Genomic DNA, 22,022 nt, shown 5'->3' with positions numbered 1-22,022 from the left:
ATCCTGTAGCTGCAGTCAGGTTAGATAAACCAACTGTTACCCTGTAGCTGTAGTCAGGTTAGATAAACCAACTGTTACCCTGTAGTCAGGTTAGATAAACCAACTGTTACACTGTAGCTGTAGTCAGGTTAGATACACCAACTGTTACCCTGTAGCTGTAGTCAGGTTAGATAAACCAACTGTTACCCTGTAGTCAGGTTAGATAAACCAACTGTTACCCTGTAGTCAGGTTAGATAAACCAACTGTTACCCTGAAGCTGTAGTCAGGTTAGATAAACCAACTGTTACCCTGTAGTCAGGTTAGATAAAACAACTGTTACCCTGTAATCAGGTTAGATAAACCAACTGTTACCCTGTAGTCAGGTTAGATAAACCAACTGTTACCCTGTAGTCAGGTTAGATAAACCAACTGTTACCATGTAGCTGCAGTCAGGTTAGATAAACCAACTGTTACCCTGTAGCTGTAGTCAGGTTAGATAAACCAACTGTTACCCTGTAGCTGTAGTCAGGTTAGATAAACCAACTGTTACCCTGTAGCTGTAGTCAGGTTAGATAAACCAACTGTTACCCTGTAGCTGTAGTCAGGTTAGATAAACCAACTGTTACCCTGTAATCAGGTTAGATAAACCAACTGTTACCCTGTAGTCAGGTTAGATAAACCAACTGTTACCCTGTAGTCAGGTTAGATACACCAACTGTTACCCTGTAGTCAGGTTAGATAAACCAACTGTTACCCTGTAGTCAGGTTAGATAAACCAACTGTTACCCTGTAATCAGGTTAGATAAACCAACTGTTACCCTGTAGTCAGGTTAGATAAACCAACTGTTACCCTGTAGTCAGGTTAGATACACCAACTGTTACTCTGTAGTCAGATTAGATAAACCAACTGTTACCCTGTAGTCAGGTTAGATAAACCAACTGTTACCCTGTAATTAGGTTAGATAAACCAACTGTTACCCTGTAGTCAGGTTAGATAAACCAACTGTTACCCTGTAGCTGTAGTCAGGTTAGATAAACCAACTGTTACCCTGTAATCAGGTTAGATAAACCAACTGTTACCCTGTAGTCAGGTTAGATAAACCAACTTTTACCCTGCATATAGTTCTGTACAGATTTCTGTACTGGACCATCTAACACATGACTGCAATGGTGTGACTTTGAGACATGACTGTAGCCCTTTATAAACACCATAGGAGTCGGTCACCAAGTAGGTCTGTTAGTCATTGCATTAATTAACCAACCCCTCATTTGCTGTCGTAGGTACCAGAGAAGTTTTCTCAAGCACAAACAGACCTGGTGATCAGGCTAGGAGTGACTGTGTTAGTCTTGGTTCACACAGAGAGACTGATTGTGATATCTCAGTTGTAGATTATTATCCCAGTACTGTATTCCATACCTACTGTCCCCCAGTTGTAGTGTGGTGCAGATGACTTACAGAGCCCTGCTGTCTGCCCTGCTCACCCTCACGCCTCACCCCTCACCCCTCAGGCCTCACCGCTCAGGCCTCACCCCTCAGGCCTCACCCCTCAGGCCTCACCACTCAGGCCTCACCCCTCAGGCCTCACCCCTCAGGCCTCACCCCTCAGGCCTCACCCCTCACCCCTCACCCCTCAGGCCTCACGCCTCAACCCTCAGGCCTCACCCCTCACCCCTCAGGCCTCACCCCTCAGGCCTCACCCCTCACCCCTCAGGCCTCACCGCTCAGGCCTCACCCCTCAGGCCTCACCCCTCAGGCCTCACCCCTCACCCCTCAGGCCTCACCCCTCAGGCCTCACCGCTCAGGCCTCACCCCTCAGGCCTCACCCCTCAGGCCTCACCCCTCACCCCTCAGGCCTTACCCCTCACCCCTCAGGCCTCACCCCTCAGGCCTCACCCCTCAGGCCTCACCGCTCAGGCCTCACCCCTCAGGCCTCACCCCTCAGGCCTCACCGCTCAGGCCTCACCCCTCAGGCCTCACCCCTCAGGCCTCACCGCTCAGGCCTCACCCCTCAGGTCTCACCCCTCAGGCCTCACCCCTCACCCCTCAGGCCTCACCCCTCAGGCCTTACCCCTCACCCCTCAGGCCTCACCCCTCAGGCCTCACCCCTCACCCCTCAGGCCTCACCCCTCAGGCCTCACCCCTCACCCCTCAGGCCTTACCCCTCACCCCTCAGGCCTCACCCCTCAGGCCTCACCCCTCAGGCCTCACCCCTCACCCCTCAGGCCTTACCCCTCACCCCTCAGGCCTCACCCCTCAGGCCTCACCCCTCACCCCTCAGGCCTCACCCCTCAGGCCTCACCCCTCACCCCTCAGGCCTCACCCCTCAGGCCTCACCCCTCAGGCCTCACCCCTCACCCCTCAGGCCTCACCCCTCAGGCCTCTGTCTGTTCGTCTGGTTTCTTTAGTGCTATCAGCTAACCCATATTTATAGCCAGGAGGTGCAGCAGACAGTTGGGAAAGCTGTAATATACGCATGCTGCTTGCACATATCAATATCAGACAGACAGTGCTTGAGGTTATTCGTGTGCTTTCCATCCCAAACTAACACATTGGTCCAGTAGGCATGAAACAGGAGACAGTGTTTTGAAACTTCCAATAAAAACGGTCATTTTTTTACTTAAAAAATGTTTCTCCTGTGTGGTAATTTTCTTTGCTTCATCTCTCGCTCTCTCTCTCTCTCTCTCGCTCCCTCTCTCTTTACACTTTCTTTTTCTCTCCCCGTCCATCGGTCTCTATCTCTCCCTCTCTGTCTCCCCCTCTTTCACTGCGTTTCTCTATGCCTTGCTTCCGTGCCTGTGTCATGTCATGGCTGAGAGCCGGGAGACTAGAGGAAAGGGTTGTTTGGGTGGAATGTGGTTCAACGGTGAGTTTTTAAATAGCCCCCTTTGCCTGGACCAGCCAGTCCGTATAAGGCCAGAGCCACGACCCCAAATTATCAGCACCCACCATGGTACTGAAAATAAAGACCTTTTTCTGGGTCCGCAACAGTTACAAAAATAGAAGAGGGAGAGAGAGAGAGAGAGAGAGAGTCATGACATTACCCAGTAGTGTCAGTGTTAGGATCTATCTCATCGTAATACACTGATAGGCTGCTGTACAGCAGCTCTGCATGTTGGTGAATAGTGACCTCACCCCGAAATAAACTGAGGTTGTTGTTGGAAACAACATGTCAAACACAGAACATCTAAGATATCTCAGTAAGGTGTTTCCTGTTTCCTGACCATGTGACCTGACCATGCAGGAACAACTCCAGGGGCCGTATTTATAAAGTGTCTCAGAGTGTGAGTGCAGATCTCCTCCCTGTCCATACAATCTTATTCGGTATAATCTAAGTGGCAAAACTGATCATAGATCAGCTACTCTGTGATGGTTTGTGAAAAGGGGCCCAGGTCCCAATAAAAGCTCATAACTACGGTATTGTGCCCTGAGTGTTTCCTGGTTAGGTGATATGGCCAGGAAACACTCCTGGGCCTATAGCCATGCTCCCAGTCAAATCTGAATCCCAGCTTGGGTCACATATACTAAATTGCACTTACTCTTGGAAGTTCCTTTGTGTGAAAGTGTTTACAAAACAATGGCATGAACCAAGAACCAAATCTTGCATGGGCTGGCCAGCTACTAGATAGTTTGTGTCTGGGTCAGTCATGAGACTATGCTCCTAGTAAAGATCTGTTGTGTTGTCTTCCAGTAAAGATCTGTTGTGTTGTATCTTCCAGTAATGATCTGATGTGTTGTGTCTTCCAGTAAATATCTGTCTTCCAGTAAAGATCTGATGTGTTGTGTCTCCCAGTAAAGATCTGATGTGTTGTGTCTTCCAGTAAAGATCTGATGTGTTGTGTCTCCCAGTAAAGATCTGATGTGTTGTGTCTCCCAGTAAAGATCTGATGTGTTGTGTCTTCCAGTAATGATCCCTTGTGTTGTGTCTTCCAGGATACTGGTGGGAGCTCCCCGGGACAGAGGACTGGGCCTCATGCGGAGACAGCGTACTGGCGCCCTGTACCGCTGTCCAATCACAGGCGAGGAGTTTGACTGCGAGCGAGTGGACATCGATGGAGATGTAAACCTTGACAGGGAGAGCAAGGACAACCAGTGGCTAGGAGTGACAGTCAAGAGCCAGGGGATTGGAGGAAAGGTGGTGGTAAGGAAAGGAAAAACTCCTGGTACTAAGCATGCCTGTAGTGGCCTGGGGCCTGGTCCCAGATCAGTTTGTGTTCCTAGGGTTATTGCCATGGCACCATAGGAGTTGGCAAGACCACACGACCATATCTGAGACCAGGCTATGTCTGTACTGTAGTTAGTAGACCAGACTATGTCTGTACTGTAGTTAGTAGTAGTTAGTAGACCAGGCTATGTCTGTACTGTAGTTAGTAGACCAGACTATGTCTGTACTGTAGTTAGTAGACCAGACTATGTCTGTACTGTAGTTAGTAGACCAGACTATGTCTGTACTGTAGTTAGTAGACCAGACTATGTCTGTACTGTAGTTAGTAGACCAGGCTATGTCTGTACTGTAGTTAGTAGACCAGACTATGTCTGTACTGTAGTTAGTAGACCAGACTATGTCTGTACTGTAGTTAGTAGACCAGACTATGTCTGTACTGTAGTTAGTAGACCAGGCTATGTCTGTACTGTAGTTAGTAGACCAGGCTATGTCTGTACTGTAGTTAGTAGACCAGGCAATGTCTGTACTGTAGTTAGTAGACCAGGCTATGTCTGTACTGTAGTTAGTAGACCAGGCTATGTCTGTACTGTAGTTAGTAGACCAGACTATGTCTGTACTGTAGTTAGTAGACCAGGCTATGTCTGTACTGTAGTTAGTAGACCAGACTATGTCTGTACTGTAGTTAGTAGACCAGACTATGTCTGTACTGTAGTTAGTAGACCAGACTATGTCTGTACTGTAGTTAGTAGACCAGACTATGTCTGTACTGTAGTTAGTAGACCAGACTATGTCTGTACTGTAGTTAGTAGACCAGACTATGTCTGTACTGTAGTTAGTAGACCAGGCTATGTCTGTACTGTAGTTAGTAGACCAGGCTATGTCTGTACTGTAGTTAGTAGACCAGGGCCCAATGCTGAGAATGTACAGCTACTGATCCTGTCCCTCTCCAGACCAGGGCCCACCTGTACTGTAGTGTAGTAGACTGTCTCTACCAGTTACTTACAGTAGCCAGACTCTCCAGACGTGCCCACAAACAGATCTGAGACCAGACTATGTCTGTAGTAGACTGTCTCTACCAGTTACTTACAGTAGCCAGACTCTCCAGACGTGCCCACAAACAGATCTGAGACCAGGCTATGTCTGTACTTTCCTACCAAGCAAAAAGGCAGTAACTGCTCATAGCGTGGAACTGAGAAAAATGGCTTTTATTTACCTTGGTTTCACTGTAACTTTATGCAGTTACTGCTAACATGACCCCCATTTTCTCCTGAACACAACACAATAGAGGAAGGATACTTGTCCACGTGATTAAGCATGTATTTAATGTAGTAAAAATTATATTAACTAATCTTAGACCAAATGAGCAGTTACTGTCTTTTTTTTGTTTGTTAGGGCAATGTAGTAGACTGTCTCTTCCAGTGACTGATATGGTACTACCCCTAACCCTCTCCAGACCTGTGCCCACCTGTATGAGCTGCGTCAGCGTGTGGGCCTGCCGTCGGAGACTCGGGACCCTATCGGTCGTTGCTATGTCCTGAGTGAAGACCTGACAGAGAGGGATGATTTGGATGGAGGGGAGTGGAAGTTCTGTGAGGGACGACCTCAGGGACACGAACAGTTTGGTTTCTGTCAGCAGGGCCTGTCTGCCGCCTTCACACCAGACAATAACTTCATCATGTTCGGCGCTCCAGGAACGTACAACTGGAAAGGTACGGTGACATGCAGACCTGTATAAAGAAACGTTAAATAGTGGGGACTGACAGCTGTGCCTTGCAAAATTATAGTTCACCCCAAAAAAAAATCGAAGCTTGTTGTCAGAGGTGTTTTCGACCTGAACAGTGGTGTAATAAAAGAGAGAATATCGTTAGGAAGAGAAAACCCACCTCGCCAATAGACCCCTGATCACTAAATGGATCAGTCAGTATAACATACGATACAGTGATCCATAACTCATATTGATCACTGATGTCTCATAATGACAGTTCCATCAGTCAGTATAACATACGATACAGTGATCCATAACTCATATTGATCACTGATGTCTCATAATGACAGTTCCATCAGTCAGTATAACTACTAAGGCCAATCAGTATATTGGTGGCATTATCTAGCTGGGCTCACGCTCAGAGAAACAGGTCAAACAGCAGATCGTTAGAAATAACCATATTTAAAAAAATACCCAAAAGTCATAATTCAGTTTTTCATAAAATGTTATTTCTATCCTTGGACAAATCATTGATCTATAAAGCTAACCAATATACTGATTGGCCTTAGTAGTCATACTGATGTATCAAAATAATTGATTCCCAGCAGTTAGTTATTGGGCTGATCATTATGTGACATCAGTGATCAATATGAATTATGGATCACTGTATCATATGTTATACAGGCCTTAGGTGGAGTAACGATTACATCATATGGTACTTGACATTAACATTGTGTAACCCCAGAGATGACTGTGTCCAGTGGATATCTATGTGTTTATGTGTGGGAGTTGTCTCTCTCTTTGTGTGTGTGTGTGTGTGTGTGTGTGTGTGTGTGTGTGTGTGTGTGTGGTGTGTGTGTGCGCATGTCTGTCTGTCTGTCTGTCTGTCTGTCTGTCTGTCTGTCTGTCTGTCTGTCTGTCTGTCTGTCTGTCTGTCTGTCTGTCTGTCTGTCTGTCTGTCTGTCTGTCTGTCTGTCTGTGTCCTATAACTCTGTTCTTTCCAGGAGAGATGCGTGTCCAGCTGCTCAACCAGACACTGTTGGATCTTGGTTTCTATGACGATGGGCCTTATGAGGTGGCGGATGAGAAACAGCTGAACGCTCAGCTGATCCCAGTTCCCTACCATAGTTACCTGGGTAGGACCGTCCCTGCCCTCTGCTGCTCCTCTCACATTGCTGCTAGCCTGCTGTCCTGTCTCACTGGAGATCACTGGGCACAGAACAGAAAGGAGAGAGGGCCAGGGAAGATGACAACAACAGACTGACGACACACTGTACCCTAAATAAATACCTGTCCGTAGGGGCCCTCCCTGACCTGTCTGTAGGGCCCCTTCCTGACCTGTCCTTAGGGGCCCTCCCTGACCTGTCCTTAGGGCCATCCCTGACATGTCCTTAGGGGCCATCCCTGACCTATCCTTAGGGCCATCGCTGACCTGTCCGTAGGGGCCCTTCCTGACCTGTCCTTAGGGGCCCTCCCTGACCTGTCCTTAGGGCCCATCCCTGACCTGTCCTTAGGGGCCATCTCTGACCTGTCCTTAGGGGCCATCCCTGACCTGTCCTTAGGGGCCATCCCTGACCTGTCCGTAGGGGCCATCCCTGACCTGTCCTTAGGGCCCATCCCTGACCTGTCCTTAGGGCCCATCCCTGACCTGTCCTTAGGGCCCATCCCTGACCTGTCCGTAGGGGCCATCCCTGACCTGTCCGTAGGGCCCCTCCCTGACCTGTCCGTAGGGGCCATCCCTGACCTGTCCTTAGGGCCCATCCCTGACCTGTCCTTAGGGCCCATCCCTGACCTGTCCGTAGGGCCCCCACCCTGACCTGTCCGTAGGGCCCCTCCCTGACCTGTCCGTAGGGCCCATCCCTGACCTGTCCTTAGGGCCCATCCCTGACCTGTCCGTAGGGCCCCTCCCTGACCTGTCCGTAGGGCCCCTCCCTGACCTGTCCGTAGGCAGCTCCACTCCACCTCAATATTCTGAATGCTTTACCACATGAAGTAGCTACGCATGAATGGACCAATCATGGGTGAGAAATACGACAATAGAATAACACTCAAGACAATTGGAATATTATTATCTCACAGTCATCAGGGCCTGTTATAGACTGGTACCATATCAGCTTATCCTTTAGCGAACTACTCTGCTGTCATGCCAATGCCATACAGTACGTGAGAAGTTGGCTAAAAGCACAAACAGATCTAATTCTGGGTCCAGTGTGAGTCAGTCTTGTCGTCCTTCTGTTGGGTACCAGTGGTTTACCCACATACCACTGCAATACCAGGAAGAAGAACACACACACACACAATCACAGCACAGTTCTTTCTCACCTGCACTCCCTCTCTCTCTCTCCATCTCCCTCTCTCTCTTTGTCACCCTGTTCCACCTCACCACCTCTCCTCCACTCCTCCACTCCCCCCCTCTCCTTCCTCTTCCTCTCTCTCGGGCCTCAGGGCTCTTGTTCATGGCTAGTCCTGATGAAGATGCGCTGGTGTACAAAACTCTGGAGCCACACTCCAACTGGCCCATGTTTGAGGACGTAGCTCAAAATAGCTACTTAGGTTTGTAGCTGGGAGTGAAACACACTGTAGATTTACCCTGACTCTCCTGTCTACCCTTAACACACTGTAGATTTACCCTGACTCTCCTGTCTACCCTTAACACACTGTAGATTTACCCTGACTCTCCCGTCTACCCTTAACACACTGTAGATTTACCCTGACTCTCCCATCTACCCTTACCCCCTGTGTTGGTTTACCCTGACTCTCCCATCTACCCTTATCCCCTGTGTTGGTTTACCCTGACTCTCCCATCTACCCTTATCCCCTGTGTTGGTTTACCCTGACTCTCCCTTATCCCCTGTGTTGGTTTACCCTGACTCTCCCATCTACCCTTACCCCCTGTGTTGGTTTACCCTGACTCTCCCATCTACCCTTATCCCCTGTGTTGGTTTACCCTGACTCTCCCATCTACCCTTATCCCCTGTGTTGGTTTACCCTGACTCTCCCATCTACCCTTAACCCCTGTGTTGGATTACCCTGACTCTCCCTTATCCCCTGTGTTGGTTTACCCTGACTCTCCCATCTACCCTTACCCCCTGTGTTGGTTTACCCTGACTCTCCCATCTACCCTTACCCCCTGTGTTGGTTTACCCTGACTCTCCCATCTACCCTTACCCCCTGTGTTGGTTTACCCTGACTCTCCCATCTACCCTTAACACCCTGTGTTGTTTGTGTGCTCACTGCTAGCCCTTCTCTACTGTAAAACCTGGGTATAATCTATGTATATTTGACCCCTTTCTGGTCTGCATTTCTCTCTGTGTTACAGTCTGTCTGTCTGTATGGTGTAGTGGTCTGTAAAGCCTGTCAGTCTGTCAGTCTGTATGGTGTAGTGGTCTGTAAAGCCTGTCAGTCTGTCAGTCTGTATAGTATAGTGGTCTGTAAAGCCTGTCAGTCTGTCAGTCTGTATAGTGTAGTGGTCTGTAAAGCCTGTCAGTCTGTCAGTCTGTATAGTGTAGTGGTCTGTAAAGCCTGTCAGTCTGTCAGTCTGTATAGTGTAGTGGTCTGTAAAGCCTGTCAGTCTGTCAGTCTGTATAGTATAGTGGTCTGTAAAGCCTGTCAGTCTGTCAGTCTGTATAGTGTAGTGGTCTGTAAAGCCTGTCAGTCTGTCAGTCTGTATAGTGTAGTGGTCTGTAAAGCCTGTCAGTCTGTCAGTCTGTATAGTGTAGTGGTCTGTAAAGCCTGTCAGTCTGTCAGTCTGTATAGTATAGTGGTCTGTAAAGCCTGTCAGTCTGTCAGTCTGTATAGTGTAGTGGTCTGTAAAGCCTGTCAGTCTGTCAGTCTGTATAGTGTAGTGGTCTGTAAAGCCTGTCAGTCTGTCAGTCTGTATAGTGTAGTGGTCTGTAAAGCCTGTCAGTCTGTCAGTCTGTATAGTGTAGTGGTCTGTAAAGCCTGTCAGTCTGTCAGTCTGTATAGTGTAGTGGTCTGTAAAGCCTGTCAGTCTGTCAGTCTGTATAGTGTAGTGGTCTGTAAAGCCTGTCAGTCTGTCAGTCTGTATAGTGTAGTGGTCTGTAAAGCCTGTCAGTCTGTCAGTCTGTATAGTGTAGTGGACTGGAGCTGTCCAGGGCTCCTTGGTGGTGGTTCTAGCTTGTTTGGCTCCGTCGCACCATTCTCCACTAACTGTAATTTCTATTCAGACATTTGGAACAACACAAATAAATAATCATAACATTTAAAACAATATAAATATATACAAAAATAAGACTCATAAATGTTTTTTAAAAAGTAACAAAGACAAATAGAAACAAATTTGTGTTTATTTGGCACTCGAGCATCAATACATTACCCATCACCCCACACTGTCAACCAAGAGTCAAGACTACATTACCCATCACCCCACACTGTCAACCAAGAGTCAAGACTACATTACCCATCACCCCACACTGTCAACCAAGAGTCAAGACTACATTACCCATCACCCCACACTGTCAACCAAGAGTCAAGACTACATTACCCATCACCCCACACTGTCAACCAAGAGTCAAGACTACATTACCCATCCCCCCACACTGTCAACCAAGAGTCAAGACTACATTACCCATCACCCCACACTGTCAACCAAGAGTCAAGACTACATTACCCATCCCCCCAACAATGTCAACCAAGAGTCAAGACTACATTACCCATCACCCCACACTGTCAACCAAGAGTCAAGACTACATTACCCATCACCCCACACTGTCAACCAAGAGTCAAGACTACATTACCCATCCCCCCACACTGTCAACCAAGAGTCCAGACTACATTACCCATCACCCCACACTGTCAACCAAGAGTCAAGACTACATTACCCATCACCCCACACTGTCAACCAAGAGTCAAGACTACATTACCCATCCCCCCAACACTGTCAACCAAGAGTCCAGACTACATTACCCATCCCCCCTCACTGTCAACCAAGAGTCCAGACTACATTACCCATCACCCCACACTGTCAACCAAGAGTCAAGACTACATTACCCATCCCCCCAACACTGTCAACCAAGAGTCCAGACTACATTACCCATCCACCAACACTGTCAACCAAGAGTCAAGACTACATTACCCATCCCCCCACACTGTCAACCAAGAGTCAAGACTACATTACCCATCACCCCACACTGTCAACCAAGAGTCAAGACTACATTACCCATCCCCCCAACACTGTCAACCAAGAGTCCAGACTACATTACCCATCCCCCAACACTGTCAACCAAGAGTCAAGACTACATTACCCATCACCCAACACTGTCAACCAAGAGTCAAGACTACATTACCCATCACCCCACACTGTCAACCAAGAGTCAAGACTACATTACCCATCACCCCACACTGTCAACCAAGAGTCAAGACTACATTACCCATCACCCCACACTGTCAACCAAGAGTCAAGACTACATTACCCATCACCCCACACTGTCAACCAAGAGTCAAGACTATATTACCCATCCCCCCAACACTGTCAACCAAGAGTCAAGACTAAACCAATTCACCTTGGTGGTGTGCAGACTGGTTTTATAATATTCTCAACGATTTCACACAAACCAGAAAAAAATGCAACAATATATCTGTGAAACTATATATTCACAGTATTATGAATGAATTGTGATTTATTTGGTAGCATTTCGTAGTGTGACTGATTTTACTAATTGCATTAGTATTGTACAAAGTTAGAGGTGCGTTATTTGATAGATTCCCCTGCTCTCCCGACCTTGGACTTCCAGTGGGGAGACCGGAGGTCAACCTACCCCGCCCATCTCGTACTTCTGAGTGGGAGACCTTCCCAGGCAGTAGCCTGCCTAGATCACAAACTAGAATCAGGGCACCCACTCCGACAAGGTTAATTGACCCACAGTCCCACACGGTGACATGATATCATTGAAGTGACGCGCAAATGAGCGAAAGAAAACCGATCGTGCAAATGTCGCCATTCTGATTTTTTTTGTGCGGCCGCCCATGTCGCCTAAACATAAATCCACCACTGGTTCTATGGCTACATTCTTACCTACATTTAGTAGATACAAGTAACTTTTCTAAGTAAATAAAGGTTTTTCGATATGAAAGAAGTAAGCAAAGCAGAATTTAGAAAGACAAATCTCCCAGTGAACAAAGTGTTCTGAGATCACCATGTTAATGTAACAGTTCCTATAGTAACGGTGTTCCAGTGAAGGTCATAGGAACAGAGCCTTCAGAGGTTCTTCAATTGAAGGCGTAGTTTAAACTCAGCAGTCCTTGTATACGTAGATACTTGCTCATTCCCTTTTTAGATGGCTAATGGACTCTAACCAATAACATTCTGTCCGGCGGATCGATTGTTCCCATAGGATCGATTGTTCCCATCAAACCTGTAAATCTCTTTATTCACATCCCCCTCCTCTATACAAACCAACGAGACTATGTCCCATATGGAATCCTATTGCCTATATATAGCAGTACTTTTTAGCAGAGCGTTATGGACCCTTGTCAAAAGTATTGCACTATATAAGGACTAGGGTTCCATTAGAGAAGCCTTATCCCTTCTCCATAATGATCACTCCTCCTCCACTTCCTTAATGCCCATTATAACCTTTGACCCCTCACATCTAACTGGCAGCATGCCTCCATCGATCCTGATCCTCTAACCAAATGACATAATGACTGGACATACATATGAAGCTATGCACACTTACTAAGAGACAGTAGTGTTATTACTGGGTATTTATAGACAGTAGTGTTATTACTGGTTATTTATAGACAGACAGTAGTGGTATTACTGGTTATTTATAGACAGTAGTGTTATTACTGGTTATTTATAGACAGACAGTAGTGTTATTACTGGTTATTTATAGACAGGCAGTAGTGTTATTACTGGTTATTTATAGACAGTAGTGTTATTACTGGTTATTTATAGACAGGCAGTAGTGTTATTACTGGTTATTTATAGGCAGTAGTGTTATTACTGGTTATTTATAGGCAGTAGTGTTATTACTGGTTATTTATAGACAGACAGTAGTGTTATTACTGGTTATTTATAGACAGACAGTAGTGTTATTACTGGTTATTTATAGACAGACAGTAGTGGTATTACTGGTTATTTATAGACAGACAGTAGTGGTATTACTGGTTATTTATAGACAGTAGTGGTATTACTGGTTATTTATAGACAGTAGTGGTATTACTGGTTATTTATAGACAGTAGTGTTATTACTGGTTATTTATAGACAGACAGTAGTGTTATTACTGGTTATTTATAGACAGTGGTGGTATTACTGGTTATTTATAGACAGACAGTAGTGTTATTACTGGTTATTTATAGACAGACAGTAGTGTTATTACTGGTTATTTATAGACAGACAGTAGTGGTATTACTGGTTATTTATAGACAGACAGTAGTGTTATTACTGGTTATTTATAGACAGACAGTAGTGTTATTACTGGTTATTTATAGACAGACAGTAGTGTTATTACTGGTTATTTATAGACAGACAGTAGTGGTATTACTGGTTATTTATAGACAGACAGTAGTGTTATTACTGGTTTTTTATAGACAGACAGTAGTGTTATTACTGGTTATTTATAGACAGACAGTAGTGGTATTACTGGTTATTTATAGACAGTAGTGTTATTACTGGTTATTTATAGACAGACAGTAGTGGTATTACTGGTTATTTATAGACAGACAGTAGTGGTATTACTGGTTATTTATAGACAGACAGTAGTGGTATTACTGGTTATTTATAGACAGACAGTAGTGTTATTACTGGTTATTTATAGACAGACAGTAGTGGTATTACTGGTTATTTATAGACAGTCAGTAGTGTTATTACTGGTTATTTATAGACAGACAGTAGTGTTATTACTGGTTATTTATAGACAGACAGTAGTGGTATTACTGGTTATTTATAGACAGTCAGTAGTGGTATTACTGGTTATTTATAGACAGACAGTAGTGGTATTACTGGTTATTTATAGACAGACAGTAGTGGTATTACTGGTTATTTATAGACAGACAGTAGTGTTATTACTGGTTATTTATAGACAGACAGTAGTGTTATTACTGGTTATTTATAGACAGCAGTGGTGGTATTACTGGTTATTTATAGACAGACAGTAGTGTTATTACTGGTTATTTATAGACAGACAGTAGTGTTATTACTGGTTATTTATAGACAGACAGTAGTGGTATTACTGGTTATTTATAGACAGACAGTAGTGTTATTACTGGTTATTTATAGACAGACAGTAGTGTTATTACTGGTTATTTATAGACAGACAGTAGTGTTATTACTGGTTATTTATAGACAGACAGTAGTGGTATTACTGGTTATTTATAGACAGACAGTAGTGTTATTACTGGTTTTTTATAGACAGACAGTAGTGTTATTACTGGTTATTTATAGACAGACAGTAGTGGTATTACTGGTTATTTATAGACAGTAGTGTTATTACTGGTTATTTATAGACAGACAGTAGTGGTATTACTGGTTATTTATAGACAGACAGTAGTGGTATTACTGGTTATTTATAGACAGACAGTAGTGTTATTACTGGTTATTTATAGACAGACAGTAGTGGTATTACTGGTTATTTATAGACAGACAGTAGTGTTATTACTGGTTATTTATAGACAGACAGTAGTGGTATTACTGGTTATTTATAGACAGACAGTAGTGTTATTACTGGTTATTTATAGACAGTAGTGGTATTACTGGTTATTTATAGACAGACAGTAGTGGTATTACTGGTTATTTATAGACAGACAGTAGTGTTATTACTGGTTATTTATAGACAGACAGTAGTGGTATTACTGGTTATTTATAGACAGACAGTAGTGGTATTACTGGTTATTTATAGACAGACAGTAGTGTTATTACTGGTTATTTATAGACAGACAGTAGTGGTATTACTGGTTATTTATAGACAGACAGTAGTGTTATTACTGGTTATTTATAGACAGGCAGTAGTGTTATTACTGGTTATTTATAGACAGACAGTAGTGGTATTACTGGTTATTTATAGACAGACAGTAGTGGTATTACTGGTTATTTATAGACAGACAGTAGTGGTATTACTGGTTATTTATAGACAGACAGTAGTGTTATTACTGGTTATTTATAGACAGGCAGTAGTGTTATTACTGGTTATTTATAGACAGACAGTAGTGTTATTACTGGTTATTTATAGACAGACAGTAGTGTTATTACTGGTTATTTATAGACAGGCAGTAGTGTTATTACTGGTTATTTATAGATGGACAGTAGTGTTATTACTGGTTATTTATAGACAGTAGTGTTATTACTGGTTATTTATAGACAGACAGTAGTGATATTACTAGTTCTGGACTTAGAAGCATATGCTTAACGGAGAGTCTCTTGAAAATACTTCTTAGTCCTGGACTGGCCTTCATATGTGTTTGGGAAACTGGTCCCTAGTCTCTCGACTGAGTGATTGATATTATTCAGTCAGTAGCCAGCAGCAGCAGTTTTACACTGTGTTTCTCCTAAAATCGTAGCCACTAAATCAGATTATCATTGGATAGGGAGCCCAGCCCAGTCAACTGCTCTGTCAGGCCCAGTTTTTCCACAGGTCCTGCCAATATAAATACAGCCAATGAAAAGTGAAATGTCAGTTTTCTAGATTTAAAAAATATATATCTGAGTCACATGATGTTCCGTTAAAAGAAAACCCCACATTGAAAACTACTGATAAAATATGCAATCAGATAATGTAAGTAAAGCAGCAACAATATATATTTAGATCCATTCAGATTTCAGCTTTCAGTTGATTCTAGGGCTATGTATCTTTTTTTTAAATTGTATTTTTAACACATAGTCTAACCTAACATAAGCTTTAAAACCGTGAGGCTTGACACTTTTTAACATCTGCACAACACAACTGTGTTTGATGTCTTTCCTCAGGGGCCACATTCCCCAACCCGTTGGGCCCCGTTTTTCGCTTTTAAAAACATAACAGGACAAATCCTCGGTTCCCTTTTATAGCTTTTACATTAAAGATTGGACTTCAGAGTAAAAGAAAGAGTGGATCAGACTGCTGCGTGAAAGGGAAACTGTGTGGTAAATCCTTCACTAAAAGCCTGATTAAAAAGCCTTACTGGAGTTGTAATGTGACTTCTGTGGTATTTAGGCCTTTCTTTATACTGGTTCGCAATTCAAACTCTATTATTCCACACACCTGTCTCCCTGGAGCTGCTCAGTATTTGTCTGTTTGTCTACGAGATGCTTTAGTCTGTCTTTGTGTCTGTTTGAAAATGTTACTAGCTGTCACATCATTGATTTCTCTGTCGTTTTTTCCAAGGATTTGATGGCTAGTAATGTTTTCAGACACAGCCGCTGTCTCTGTGTTTGTTTTTGAGCATCTCCCTGCATGTTGACCCTGGACTAACACAGGTCACTGCCAAACCTTTCCTCTGTTCTCCCTCTCACGCCACCGCATGTTGGACTGGAACATAGCTGTAGCTGTTTAGTGTGTTTGCCTGTTTTACTTCTTTTTTTTATTATTTGATTTGTATCTGATATTTTTTCACACAGGTTGTTGAAACAAAGTTACATTTTCACACCACATGCACGTTCAATTCCCTCTTCTTTCTCTATTTCAGTATTTCAGTATTTCATTATTTCACTATACCTGATTTGTATGCAGACACACCCCTCACATTCCTGAGAGGAGTAAATCCCGTTGAAGTAGAAGCAAGATGAACGCTAGACTGCTCTGTTTACTTGCTTCCTGAGCAGCAACATCTGCTGCATCATAGTAACACAAGAGATCTGCAAAGACCTCATGTTTCTCTTCCTACCACACACATGGGCCTAGTCTTCCTACCACACACATGGGCCTAGTCTTCCTACCACACACATGGGCCTAGTCTTCCTACCACACACATGGGCCTAGTCTTCCTACCACACACATGGGCCTAGTCTTCCTACCACACACATGGGCCTAGTCTTTATCTCTGTATGTAGGAGAAGATAAACACAGACAGACACACACACACACACACACTGCTCTCACTGACAGGGAGGAGAGCAGCTCGTCCCTCCCTTCACTACAAACTGAGGGACATTACACTCATCATGTGTTTTCCATTAAATCAATAGCCACTTAGGCTACATTTTATTGCAACAAGGATGAGAGAACACTAAAGGAGATGAGCTTAGAGAGAGACTATGGTCTATATACAGTACACACACACACACACACACACACACACACACACACACACACACACACACACACACACACACACACACACACACACACACACACACACACACACACACACACACACACACACACACACAGTCTACTTCTAATAACTGTTATCCCATGATGCCTTGCTCCAGGTTTCTCGGTGGACTCTGCTAACGACATAATGAGCCATGGGGATCTGACCTTCGTGGCAGGGGCGCCGCGAGCCAATCACACGGGAGCGGTGGTGCTACTGCGTAAAGACAACATGTACCGCCTGGTGCCACAGCACATCCTGTGGGGAGAGGAGCTGGGTTCTTCCTTTGGGTACTCTGTGGCCACGGCGGATCTCAACAGTGATGGGTGAGAGTCACATCTGCTGCATGTCTACTGCTACTATTGATAGCAGTGTACAGGAATGCATAGACAGATAGTCTGTAGCCACGGTAACCATGGCTCAACAGTGATGGGTTAAGTAAAGGTTGCAAAACCCAGGATTAAAAAAAATACAGTATATTCACATTTATTGTAGCTTAGACCCTATTTTATATTATCTAAGGCTTTTGTGTTGTGCCGGCCATCTTGAATACAGGGTGGGTGTCATGTTTTGGCTGATAAATGTACCAAATGGTACCAGAAATCAGATCATCTTTACTTGAATGGGAATACCTACTGGTCACACACACTGATCGAATCAACGTTGTTCTTTCCCCTAACCCTACCACCAGTCCCCTATTTGGAGTAAACTAATGGACAACAACACTTAGGCGCTTACTTCCAGCTTATACATACTATATACATTTTACGGACACAGTATATTTTACATTAGTTATCTTCTAGCCTTCAGCTTCCCTCAACCTCAACCCCTCCCATCTATGTCTGATCACCATCTAATTTAAACACCATCCTGAACACCATCCAGTTTAAACACCATCCAGTTTAAACACCATCCAGTTTAAACACCATCCAGAACACCATCCAGTTTAAACACCATCCAATTTAAACACCATCCAGTTTAAACACCATCCAGTTTAAACACCATCCAGTTTAAACACCATCCAGAACACCATCCAATTTAAACACCATCCAATTTAAACACCATCCAGTTTAAACACCATCCAGTTTAAACACCATCCAGAACACCATCCAATTTAAACACCATCCAGTTTAAACACCATCCAGTTTAAACACCATCCAGTTTAAACACCATCCAGAACACCATCCAGTGTAAACACCATCCAGTTTAAACACCATCCAGTTTACATTTTTCTATTAGACATATCTTTTTTCAACTGTGCTGTGATGTTTCACCAAATGTTATTTCAGTTCAATTTACATTTAAATGGTGTACCAGCTAAATTGCAGTGTTCTGACTATAGGTCCATTCTATCCATTCTATATCTATGATTGAAATGACACCCACCTTGTATTCAAGAACATGTTGTGTCCCTCTCAACCAATGGTGGAACCACAAAACTAAAAACCTTAGATGATGTGAAATAGGTGATAAGCAACAACATCTGCGAATATGAAAATTTAGGAGTTTAGACGTTTTTAGATAATTTATGTTAAATGTTTAAAAATAACATAATTTCTTATTTTAAGAAATAATACAATAGTTTGACAACCCTGTTTGTAAGCTTTTAAATGATATCAAACTCAACCTTTCATCTTTTCAAGTGATGAACACGTCTCATGGTATGTTGGGGTATGCAAAATGACTAAATGTTTTAGCATTCAGGTCTAAAAAGTAACTTTCTGACCACTTTCTGACCAAACATGTTTGGAAAGTTTTGTTAAAATGGAAAGGAATGCTGTCAAGAAAGTGATTGAATTCAAATCATTTGTAAAACTTCAAACTCCCTGTCCTCTCTCTCAGCTGGACAGACCTGATAGTGGGAGCTCCCAACTATTTTGACAGGAAGACAGAGATCGGAGGTGCTGTGTACATCTTCCTCAACCGATTCGGTAACTGGGAGTACGCTCAGCCAATCAGGCTCAACGGAACTCATGACTCCATGTTTGGACTGACCGTCAACAATGTGGGAGACCTGGACCGGGACGGATATGATGGTGAGGACTGACTCGGTCAAGTTAAACTTTATTTAAAGTGCATTCATTTACAATCGACAGAGGGGACTGAGTAACTGTTCAAACATACAGTACCAGTCAAAAGTTTGGACACACCTGCTCATTCAAGGGGTTTTCTTTATATTTACAATTTTCTACATTATAGAATAATGTGTGCGAAGCTGTCATCATGGCAAAGGGTGGCTACTTTGAAGAATCTCAAAAATAAAACATATTTTGATGTCACGGTTGTCGTAAGGAGAAGCGGACCAAAGGGCAGCATGTGTGTCGTTGCACATTTTATGTACACTGTGAAACTACACCATACACAAATAAACTGAATGACAAAAAAAAAAAAAAAACGTGACACAGAGGTGAACCATACACTGACTCAAAGATAATCTCCCACAAACCCAGGTGGACAAAACCCCTACTTAAGTATGATCTCCAATTAGAGACAACGAGGACCAGCTGCCTCTAATTGGAGATCATCCCAAACAAAACCAACATAGAAATACAAAACTAGAAGATGAACATAGAAATAGAAAACATAGAAAAACACCCCCTGTCACGCCCTGACCTACTCTACCATAGAAAATAACACTTTGTTTAACACTTTGTTTTGCTTACTACATGATTCCATATGTGTTATTTCATAGTTTTGATGTCTTCACTATTATTCTACAATGTGGAAAATAGTCAAAAAATTAAGAAAAACCCTTGAATGAGAAGGTGTGCGCAATCTTTTGACTGGTACTGTATTATCTGTGTCCCAAAAGGCACCCTATTCCCTATGTAGTGCACACATTTTGACTGGAGCCCTATCGTCTCTGGAGTCCTATGGTCCCTCGAGCCCTATGGACCATGGAGCCCTATGGACCCTGGAGCCCTATGGTCCCTGGAGCCCTATGGTCCCTGGAGCCCTATGGTCCCTGGAGCCCTATGGACCATGGAGCCCTATGATACCTGGAGTCCTATGGTCCCTGGAGTCCTATGGTCCCTGGAGCCCTATGGTCCCTGGAGCCCTATGGCCCTGGAGCCCTATGGACCCTGGAGCCCTATGGTCCCTGGAGTCCTATGGTCCCTGGAGCCCTATGGTCCCTGGAGCCCTATGGTCCCTGGAGCCCTATGGTCCCTGGAGCCCTATGATACCTGGAGCCCTATGGTCCCTGGAGCCCTATGGTCCCTGGAGCCCTATGGTCCCTGGAGCCCTATGATACCTGGAGCCCTATGGTCCCTGGAGCCCTATGGTCCCTGGAGCCCTATGGTCCCTGGAGCCCTATGGTCCCTGGTCAAAAGTCATGCGCTATATAGAAAATAGTGTATAATTTGAGACATCTTTTAAAATGCATTTATTTATTTAACCTTTATTTAACTATATAGCGATTGTTGAAACATCAACTGTCCTTAGAGAAATCATAAATCCTGCATACTGCCGTTGCCAGTAAAGGAAGCCAGAACGGCCCACAGGGGCTGGAGCCTGATCTCCTGATTCAGGAGTTTATATCTAATGTATGTCAATCTGTGTATCTGTCCAGACATCGCTGTGGGGGCTCCGTTTGATGGAGATGGCAAAGTGTTCATCTACCGAGGCTCGTCTTCAGGCATCGACACCAAGCCTGCACAGGTGAGAATTTTAACTAATACGAAAAGCTTTATTGTCCACCTTATTTACCCCCTCCGATAATTTACATTAGGTTATACTCTACCCTCTCAGATTCTGGACGGAGTGAACGAGGGGGTGAAACGGTTTGGCTACTCCATCTCAGGTGGCCTGGACATCGATGGGAACCTGTACCCTGACCTGGCAGTAGGTTCTCTCGGTGATAAGATGGTTCTGTACAGGTCTCACCCGGTCATTCATGTTATCTGGGACGTGTTCATTGAACCTCAGCAGTATATTGACTTGGAGCAACACAACTGCAAGGGGAGAGATGGAGTGTGGTAGGTTGCATTCACTTTTCTTCTTGTGTGTTCATATAGCCTGGTTGCCAGTCTTCTTTTCACCTTCTGCTAACCGTGAAGGAGTTAACCAGGCTATTGTGTTTCTGCTGTTGAGAATTAAAACAGGCCTCTGTCATCTCTGTTGTTTTCTGTCATTAGTGTGGAGGTGAAAGTGTGCTTCACTTATACTGCATATCCAGAGTCATACTCACCAGTCATCAGTAAGTTACACCTCTGTTTAGAAACACTTCTTTTTTCTTTGTTGAATGATGTTTGTTACTCCAGTCACTCTGTGCTTCAAATGAACTGAGCTGTTCCCTGGTGTGCTGACATTTCCCCTCCCTCTGTCCCTCCCGTGTAGCTCTGGCCCTAGTCTTCGAGGCTGACACCGAGCGCAGGAAGCTGGGCCTGCCCCACCGTGTTAGCTTCCTGGGTCGGAGTGCACAGGAGGCGGAGTACACACACACTGATGAGGTGGAGCTGAAGGGTCAACGCCGTCTCGCCTGCCGGAGCGCCACCTTCCAACTACACGTACGGGCTGACAGTCGAGAACTGATGCTTGTTGTTATTGTGTTTGGTGTTGTTGTTGTTGTTGGTGTTGTTGTTGTTGTTGTTGGTGTTGTTGTTGGTGTTGTTGTTGTGTTTGGTGTGTTGTTGTTGTTGTTGTTGTGTGTTTTGTGTTGTTGTTGGTGTTGTTGTTGTTGTTGTGTTGTGTGTTGGTGTTGTTGTTGTTGTTGGTGTTGTTGTTGTTGTGTGTTGTTGTTGTTGTTTTGTGTTGGTGTTGTTGTTGTTGGTGTTGTTGTTGGTGTTGTTGTTGTTGTTGTTTTGTGTTGGTGTTGGTGTTGTTGTTGTTGTTGTTTTGTGTTGGTGTTGTTGTTGTTGTTGTTTTGTGTTGGTGTTGTTGTTGGTGTTGTTGGTGTTGTTGTGGTGTTGTTGTTTTGTGTTG

At 44.2% G+C, this 22,022-nt stretch overlaps 1 protein-coding gene across 3 annotated transcripts in view; it reads left to right on the top strand.

The window, feature by feature from the left end:
* The window catches only part of itga7 (integrin, alpha 7), a 94,443-nt gene that overhangs the window by 43,291 nt on the left and 29,130 nt on the right, over positions 1-22,022 (top strand). For 2 of the 3 annotated variants that reach the window (XM_014134011.3, XM_014134013.3), the window contains exons 2-10: positions 3,912-4,119; positions 5,597-5,852; positions 6,853-6,984; positions 17,218-17,425; positions 18,942-19,135; positions 20,671-20,759; positions 20,850-21,076; positions 21,236-21,297; positions 21,438-21,607. In XM_014134011.3, the coding sequence (XP_013989486.2) occupies positions 3,912-4,119; positions 5,597-5,852; positions 6,853-6,984; positions 17,218-17,425; positions 18,942-19,135; positions 20,671-20,759; positions 20,850-21,076; positions 21,236-21,297; positions 21,438-21,607 (1,546 nt within the window). Of the gene's footprint in view, positions 1-3,911; positions 4,120-5,596; positions 5,853-6,852; positions 6,985-8,293; positions 8,402-17,217; positions 17,426-18,941; positions 19,136-20,670; positions 20,760-20,849; positions 21,077-21,235; positions 21,298-21,437; positions 21,608-22,022 lie in introns of all 3 variants that reach the window. The other variant, XM_014134012.3, reaches the window with a different exon arrangement.

Source organism: Salmo salar, chromosome 12 (assembly GCF_965601325.2).
Source record: "Salmo salar chromosome 12, fSalSal1, whole genome shotgun sequence".
Lineage (NCBI taxonomy): Eukaryota > Metazoa > Chordata > Actinopteri > Salmoniformes > Salmonidae > Salmo > Salmo salar.
The sequence above is the reverse complement of the archived record's forward strand: the minus strand, read 5'-3'. Positions and strand labels throughout refer to the sequence as shown.